At 45.5% G+C, this 8,584-nt stretch overlaps 3 protein-coding genes across 3 annotated transcripts; 2 read left to right on the top strand and 1 right to left on the bottom strand.

Moving 5' to 3' along the window:
• Nucleotides 1–2,152: 2,152 nt before the first annotated feature.
• On the top strand, nucleotides 2,153–2,477 carry N7478_001457 (uncharacterized protein; the record flags this gene model as incomplete). The annotated part of the gene is given in 2 exon segments (XM_056917672.1): nucleotides 2,153–2,301; nucleotides 2,315–2,477. The coding sequence occupies 2 exon segments, from the start codon at nucleotides 2,153–2,155 to the stop codon at nucleotides 2,475–2,477; spliced, it is 312 nt and encodes a 103-aa protein (XP_056785552.1).
• Nucleotides 2,478–3,407: 930 nt separating this feature from the next.
• Nucleotides 3,408–4,037, top strand: N7478_001456 (uncharacterized protein; the record flags this gene model as incomplete). The annotated part of the gene is made up of 3 exons (XM_056917671.1): nucleotides 3,408–3,487; nucleotides 3,656–3,904; nucleotides 3,932–4,037. 3 exons carry the CDS (start codon nucleotides 3,408–3,410, stop codon nucleotides 4,035–4,037), a joined length of 435 nt encoding a protein of 144 aa, XP_056785551.1.
• Nucleotides 4,038–5,475: 1,438 nt separating this feature from the next.
• On the bottom strand, nucleotides 5,476–8,522 carry N7478_001455 (uncharacterized protein; the record flags this gene model as incomplete). Its single annotated transcript, XM_056917670.1, has 3 exons — nucleotides 5,476–5,685; nucleotides 8,167–8,276; nucleotides 8,345–8,522. The coding sequence occupies 3 exons, from the start codon at nucleotides 8,520–8,522 to the stop codon at nucleotides 5,476–5,478; spliced, it is 498 nt and encodes a 165-aa protein (XP_056785550.1).
• Between the last annotated feature and the right edge of the window lie 62 nt (nucleotides 8,523–8,584).

The raw sequence follows: 8,584 nt of genomic DNA, 5'->3' as shown, positions 1-8,584 counted from the left end.
ATGCACACTGAATTGACGTTAACAATGTAAAAAGATTATCAGCAGGGCCCATTTTACGGTGTATCATTGGCCCAGCCCCTGCTGATCGGTTGTAGCGCTTCTTCGATGGGACAAATTGCAGTCTCCCAAACAGATCGATCAAAGATCGAATTCCATCTACACGTCAATTATACGGTATTGTGCATATTCAAGCCCTTTTTTACCGAAGGCTCAATTTTCTTGAGGATTTTTTGCCTGAACTTATGATTAATCAGTGGCTAAAATTAATCATGGGCAACCAAAACCATTGATTGCACGGAAGTAAAGATAGAAATTCTTTTCGTACATAAAATTTGCGATCGGATGAAGATCAACTATATTCTAAATGCAGGTACGTGAAGTGGCCCTCCTTCCGGTAAAATCCTCTTCGGCTTCTTGCCATCATCACTCAGCAATTATAAGAAGTCACTAGAATTATAAAAATAACTCTTAGCATGAATGATCAGAACCGAATTTCGAAGCCTCTGAGCATCGGCCTGGGTCATTCTCATACGAAGTTCAAGATTCCGTGCGTGCTCTGAGAATAGTTGAGGTTATCAATGATTTCCGAACCCTACAGCATAAGATAGTCTCCGATGCGAAGATCGCGCTTTCAAATCCATCTTTGAGCACTGATGAGAGACAAATGTTGAATCGATGCCAGCGAGCCTGCAGCCAACTTTTGGATTGCGAACCAAAAATACCTCCATTGGATCCCATTGAATTCCCAGGAAGTCCACAAACACAACTGAGCGAGTGAGTCCGCTTGAAATAATTTGAAACGTACGATAACTAAGCAAATCTCATTATAGTTGCTTACTTGATGCTTTCGCGCGGCGTCTTCTTGCGTTTCGCATCCATCACGTTGTGGACCTAGTCAAATCTGGAAAAATTGAGCACCTGTCAAGAACTCATGGAGAAAGCTTCAATACTCCACGGAGGCTTAATGAGGTGCTAGAAGTTTATGATACCTATTTATTTGCGGAGCTTAACCGTATGGATCGCAATTCTGGTTACTGGGTGGCAGGTGATGCTGAACTGAAAGACATAACTACCATGATTCGTCGAAATTTCCAAGATGTCTTGATAGCACTTTGTCTGCGATAGCGGCATTCAGAAGCAAAAGACCACGACACCAGTGTTGATGCTTTGATGAATGTTGACACTAGCCCCTATTTCTGATATGGTGATGATGATGATGTATTCATTTGCCTGATATAGCTCGCTCTATATATATGCTGCTAAGCGGAAGTTCTATCAGGCCAGCTGATAGCTCGGAATGTGATTTCTGTTGAGTCGCTTCACGTCTCAGCCGCAATCGCACCACCAAATCGCTCTGCAGCGATTGCTTCGCTACATCAAAGCTACGCAATCTCGTCGCATTAATTACCGCAGTGGGCAGCTGATCGGGTATACGGACGCCGAATTTGTGGCTCTGTCGTCACTTACGGTGCATACTCGACGTCTGGCTATGTATTCCAACTTGCAGGTGCGCCAGTTCCTGGTCATCAAAGAGACAGGGGGGAGTAGCCACGTCTACGACTCACGCGGAATACATCATCAACTTGAACTTCTCGTTGTATATATATTTTCATGTATTCCCTCTGAAAGAATAACAATCAATCTTTTAAAATACAATAGATGTATCTAATAGAATGTCGTAGTACAAATGGGTCAGGCGTGGGATTTATTCGTACTCGGAGAGCGTGCCATGGTATGCCCTGATGGTTCACCTGTGCTTTCACTGTTAAGTAAACACATAGCTGAATGTATTGCAAAATATTCGAAAATAATACGATATATGTGAGCGGCTTGAATTTCTATTATGTTCCTTCCCCACCTGAGTGTACGGCATTGATGACGCAATCCGTTCAGAATCCCAGCCTATCTTTAATCCGGGAAAACCGAGGGTATGACGCGCTCAATGGACGTCGTCTGAAAGAAAAATTATTTCAAACACAACTCATCTTTCTCTACTCTACGTACCCAAAACAGATTTCTCAATTGTCTATCGATACAGCATGTCTCAGTCTTGTTGAGCCACTATGCCAGCATTGCCGAACGTGCTACTGAACGATACCATGCAGATAGATCCTGCGAAAATTTCCTCTAACAAGTCACCGGTGTTACCACCATGTCCCGAACCTTTTCTATCATGCTCCAGAGCCAGCCGCTCAAAAGCCCCAGCTTCACTTTGCTATGCCGAGAGAATATTGGGAGAGTCTTCTCGAGTATGCGCAATCTTTTGACCAACTTCGAGAAGTCAAGAGAAAAGTTTACAAGGTTTGACTTGAAGTTCGGGGGATCACCAAATTGGGGTACAGACAGCGAGTTATACCATTGAGCTGTCGACACCAAAGCTGTCCAACGAAACAAGGGATGTCTGGCTTGAGATGACAGGCATCTCTATCACTGAGTCGCCTCCCTCTTCGGTCAGGAAATTGTCTATGGGAATGTAAAAAAAATCCATGCGGACAAGGTGAATGAGCTTAGGCTTAAAGGGGTCGCGTATGGAACTGATTAGGGAAAAATAAAATCCATGATGCTGGGGCTGGCTGGGGCCCGCCGGCTTTTCTGTATAGTGGATTTACAGTGGCTTTCGAAAATAGATTACCTCCATGCTTCCCCCAGACACGAAGAGCTTTCTTTCCCCAGCACTGGGCTAGGTCTCGACAGCCAAACTGAAAAGATCTGATACAGCCAATCCCTGCTACACTAAGTTTCAAGGTGATACATTCAAGCCGTATTCGGCTTAGGATAATCGAATGTGGCACCCACGAGAAGAGTTGGTTGGGGTGATCTTCTTTCAAAACTCTCTGCGTCTCAATCAAGCATCCATTTCGTTCAACGGCCCGTTTGATTATTTCCAAAGGTTCTGTAGTCCAATAAGATGGTTTACAGAGTATGAGACATTAGAAAAAAATATACCGCGCCTTGCTTATGTATAGTGGTTTGAAAAGTGATGAGTAGCCTATGATAATACATCAATCAGCGGGTTGGATGTGATTCGACGTTGAACTTGGCTAGCCGTTTGTCCGCGGTTTATCATTCTTCGCATCGTGGGTGGAATTGTTCGTGCCACTGTCTTTTTCCCCTTTCTTGACCTGGCCCTAAGAAATGCCAACCCAGATCCAAATTTCTCGACATATCTTGATCATGCCCTTCAACAAAAAGGAAGGTGGCTCAGAGATGGTTGGGAAGTCATCGCATATTCCAGAAGCCGCGATTTCGTTGCAGCAGAGAGTCACACAGGATAAAAGCCCTCACCAAGAGCTTTTAGTTGCTCTATCAAGGTATCCATCAGCTTTCCTACTGATTCATCCGATTCTGACGGTACTGCAGCCTGCGTCGCGACTCGAAATACAGCGATATGACAATAGTGTGCGGTGATGAATCATACGCGTTACATGAATGTATCGTTTGCCCGCGATCAGCATTCTTCGCGAAAGCGTTCAGCAGCGGGCTCCAAGTGAGAGAAGGATTCTGATTGGTAATAATATGGAAGTGCTCAGCCAATTGATCTCGCTTAGGAGCCATCTACCGACACGGTCACTCTTCAAGAAGAACCATTGCTAGTTGCAGGATTAGTAGGTTATTTCTATTCATTGAATTATTAAGTATAAAACCTCGTTCCCAGAACCGGTCACGACTTTGTCGAGGAGGCGTCAATAGTCAATGTTACTGAAAGCACCCGGCCTCTGGCCTTCAGCCTAGATGCTTCTAGTAAAGTTAATGGAGAAATTTACGGCAATTTAGAGTCTATTGAGACTGCTGAGGCATCAGAGACTGCATCTGATCCTCTATCGTTTCATATCTTGATATATCCTCTGGCAGACAGAATGTTTGCTGAAGGTTTGAAAACATTAGCAAAGGAAAACGCCAAGCGGTAAGCCCTTCGATGGCTAGATTCTAGCACGTTCCAGGATGCAATAAAAGAGATTTTCCATTCGACTACGCCAAGTGACAGAGATCTAAGAGACATGGCAGTAAATTTAACTTTGAATCATCTGAGGACTTGAGAACCAATGATGGGGCGGCTCAGACAGCTCTCCCTAACAGCCTGGTCGAGTCTGTATCACAATATATGTTAGATTTGCTTGTTGCAATGATAGACAAATCTGTTCTTGATTGGAGCCAACACGGAGCCTGCAGCAAGAGCTTCACTCATGAGTTGCACCCGTAGTTTCAATACATAAAGTAACGTGCGGAGAGATTACGAATTTTCATGATCATAACTCCCGATCTTTAAATGAGAAGACCTCGCTATTCCTGCGTGAAAAGATGCAATTGTAAATTGGAAGGCAACTCAGCAAAGGTCGATTGCTCTACTCATTCCACCTCATAAGATCACCTCATGAGAATGCTGGAAGTGAAACCCGTGGTTTTTATATCTCGCCTCCTCTGATTAGTCTCTGTGCCTCATCATCAGTCGTTTCAAAATTGACATTGGTATGGGCCTTCATGTTTTTTCAGCGAAACGATTTCCAGAGCTTTAAGTAGGCATGCACCACGAAGCCGGCTATAGCGAGCATGAATAGACAACAAGGGTAATGCTCTAGAGTTCATCAACTCATCAGCTGATTGACTTTTTTGTTCAACTCCCGCATACATATGATATGGTGATAGTTCGTGCACTATCCTAAGCAACCTACTGCTAATGTCCATAGTCGATTCACCCAGACAATCGCCCATTTGACTTGATTCACAGCTTTAGATGAACATAACGCCTGGTACCCAAAAGGAACTCAGCATTTAAGAAATACCGGTACATAAGATTTGCATTCTCCGTGCCAAAAATGCTCTTTGATTTGTCCTCTATCACAATCACCTCGACTAGAAGAGTCTCACTCACAGGCACTTCAGCCCTACACTTACCATCATATAATTATCCCCACCGATTATAAGATTTTATGTCGTCTGTGGAATCATATGGATCTGAGCAAAAGATATAGAGAAGCTATGGCAGACGGTAATCTCCCTCTGAATTTGTCATCGGTCCGCGAGCAGTGCAAACACAATGCGCGATGTAGAAATACCTGTGAGACTCATTAATTCCAACATAGCAAACGCCATCAAGAACAAGCTCATATATCCTAGTCAATGATAATTCCCTTGAAGATTATGTACAAAGAAAGAAGGGTCCAGACATGGCGTGGTGGGTAGTGTGGTAGGCGAGCCGAACATCGACTGATCAGAATACGGCATAGGATCCATGCGTGGAAACAGGGACAGCCGGAAGCTGGATGCCTCCCTGATGGGAGAACAATCGATAATGTCGAGCATCTGGCCGCAGATTCGGGGCAAGTTCCCCCTGATTCTTTCGACCCTTGGCAGGAAGAATAGATGCTCTGCGACCGTATTCCCGCTCGAACAATCCACCCGGGCAAGCCTGCATTCTTTCCAGCTTATCGTCTCATTGAAGAAGAAATATGACATGTAAAAGAAGACGTCGTGGGCTTAGGTGGAAACGGCCATTAGGTCCGGACCAGTCCATTTGAAGCCTGTCTGGCTCTCAAAGTTGGGACAAAACAGACATTCAATGGCGGGGCTCTCTTGGGGCTGATATCCGGGGCCCATGACTCCGCCTATGTTCGACATCTCCGGCTCGGAATCACCATAATCGGTGGCGAGACAGGGAGGTGGTGTCGGAATATCAGAGAAGTCGCGCTACAGTACGTGGAGATTAATATCGAAGTCAACATCTATTGTTTCGTGAGCGCGGTCGGGTCGTAGGATTTAATTGGCACGTACTATATTGGGCTGTTTCATCTATCTCGTCGATATTGGGGTGGTACAGAAACGCTTGACGGCCTTGAGCTGGGCTACCCTAATCCTTGACGCGATTTGACACAGCAAAGAATGCAGCAAAAGATGCAGCACTTATATGATACTTATGTGATGTCCGACAGCAATCAGGAAAATGGGAAAAAAAAATTTTTTTTTTTTTTTTTTTTCAAAGTCCGATCAACGTATCGACACACTCAGGTTCACCAAGCAGTTGACGGCCACGGCATTCAAGATCAACGCTTTTTTTTAACCTCAAGTTAGAATTAGTGAAAATCTCAACAAACAGTCTTCCAATATGGTGCTAGGATTTACGAGTCAGTGGATTGTAAAAAATTACAGAGTAGGAATTTGTTTGTTGTAACAATGGACTTAGATCTTGGGCCCCGGTAAATTAATCTGCGGGGTATCGGTGCTGCTCTTCAGGTACGTAGCATCTTCGCAGTTAGTTTGATGACATTGATGTTGCATGGACACTCGGACGCTCAGACATGAATATGCACTGATGGCTCAGGAATGCCACTTTCCATTATCTGATGAAGAGCTGTGAATAAATGGTTGAACCCGACTCTTGATCAACGGCGATGCCGCATGTAAATACTGGGCATGAGTTGAACGTTCAACAATTGTGCAATTAACGGTGAAACTATCACCTAGACACTTCTTTCAGACGCTGATTGTCACCTTTACGAAGCCCAAAAATGTGAGGCGCAGGGATTTTACCACTCGCCTTACCCGAGCCTTCAACGGTTTCCGCACACGCAATATCAACGATCCAAGCACATTTGTCACTGGAAGTCAGAAGACATATGTGCGATGTCACAAGTTGGAAGTCTATAAATATCTGACCCATTCCCGAGCTTCTGGCCAAGTACACTGCGAACCACACCGCAATCCGACTGACCCTCCATCTGAAACGTCGTGGTAAGTCTTTCCCTTAAATTACCTAGTTCTTCCATGGTACTGACGCACATAAAAAACGTTAGACTTATTCGATTTCAAGAATGCGCACATCTTGCCATTCGATTGAATAAGCAAAAACCCTTTACGATAAACCTTCTAGACTCCATGGGCCAGGTGCGAGCTAGGATCCATGGCCACCATATTTTCGTCCTAGCTGACCTTGAATGACCTTTTTGAAAGCCTTGATACAAGATAGAGGCTTCACAGGGTAAGATTTTTACCACTTGCTGCTATATGGAATGAGGTTGATACCGTGGGTACTGCGGGTGATCAGCATAGTTCTTTTTAAGCCACCAAAGACTAGCGGAATGATTTGGAAACTGCATTCAGGCTGATACCAAATGCCGAGAGAACACCTTCCCTAACGTAAATGACAAGCAAGGCCCAAGTTGTCTTCTCAGCCCGCCTGGAGTAAGCTGCTGGCGAGTCTCTTAGTGAGACCAATACCGAAGCACAAGCGGCCATTGCTCAGACCACTTTGAAAAGAACCACTACAAGCCGAGTCGAAATAACTTTTGATCCAACCACGGTGTCAACCTCCGCCAAATGCAGTGTCGACATGGAGAAGGCTCAAATTTGCCATGCCGGCGAGGTGTGTAGAACCACCACAGAGTGGCAAGACATCGCTGCAATGGTCAATGGTCATTCGTATGAAGAAGTCTACATGGCTCCCCCTTCGGCTTCGATTGCGGATAGCAAATTGCTAATGCTAACTGGAATCAGATCCAAATCCTTGCGTTCTATGTCGACTGTAGGCGGATGGCCTCCTCGAGGTCACTGACATTGAAAAGCGCTTTTCTAATGTGATTCTGCCTTTTCCGTTTGGTCTTCCGCAATGGCTCCGGCGAGCAGACCAGAACAGCAGTCAATCGCACATAATGCCAACGGACAATACGTATCCTGTGAGTCAAATCTCTTCCCTAAATCACTCGCTAATGGAAAAAGGCCAAGGTAAATAATATCTCCACTAGGAAAGGATTTCAAAGGCCTCATATCCCTGTGGTTCTCTCGGTTTGACGTGGTACTATCATTACGTCGAATGAGGTTATGCGATCGAAGGATGCCGCGACTTCAGATATTGTTTTTTTTTTGTAGTGACAGGCTGATGCAGAAGAGCTTCCGACGCTGGAATGAACTTATCGTGTGCTGAGTCCTCAGAAGAGGTTCCTGTCAGCACGCCGTCAATCCAGCCTTAACGTGTTCGTGAAGCGTCCCCACTGCACCTTCATTTGTTGATAGGTAGGGGCTGATCACGATACGTTGCATCTGAAATGGTGTTTGACTCCGCCTAATTGTTCGCTGGACTGGGGACGAGTGATAAGGCCTTTTCGTGGCTTCACATTGTTGCTAATAAGCAACCGAGGTTGCGCGTGGTATGTACGCGTCGCGTCGACAACTTACCCCATCCTTACCTATCATACGACCACCGCTTTGTGCAGTACCCTCCATCGCTGCGCTTGGGCTTGAGCTTGACAGATGTGATGCTTCGTCTGATCGTCGCAATGCACGGCCTTTCACGACGGGCAAGGTATGTCAGCGCCACGCAAGCACAATTGCCAATTGTCTTGCCTTATGCCACTGTTATAGGAATTATCTCGCTCAGGAGGATGCCCAACAGTCATGCCCATGTTCAGTTCATTTCCGGAGCGCCCTCGAGCCAGGGGCGGGGTCCCCCAGAGACCCCCTTTATGGGGGTCGGCGAGGCAATTTCCAATTGCCGGGGGTGCCTCCATAGGCGACGGGCAAGATCCACCCATCAGTGCGGTCTCATATCACTCCTGTATGCCATAACACCCAGCATCTATTGATAGTCAATTCA

This window comes from Penicillium angulare, assembly GCF_028827245.1.
Source record: "Penicillium angulare strain IBT 27051 chromosome Unknown utg000001l_segment0_segment0, whole genome shotgun sequence".
NCBI lineage: Eukaryota > Fungi > Ascomycota > Eurotiomycetes > Eurotiales > Aspergillaceae > Penicillium > Penicillium angulare.
Note: the sequence above shows the minus strand (reverse complement) of the source record. Positions and strands in the feature narration are given on the sequence as shown.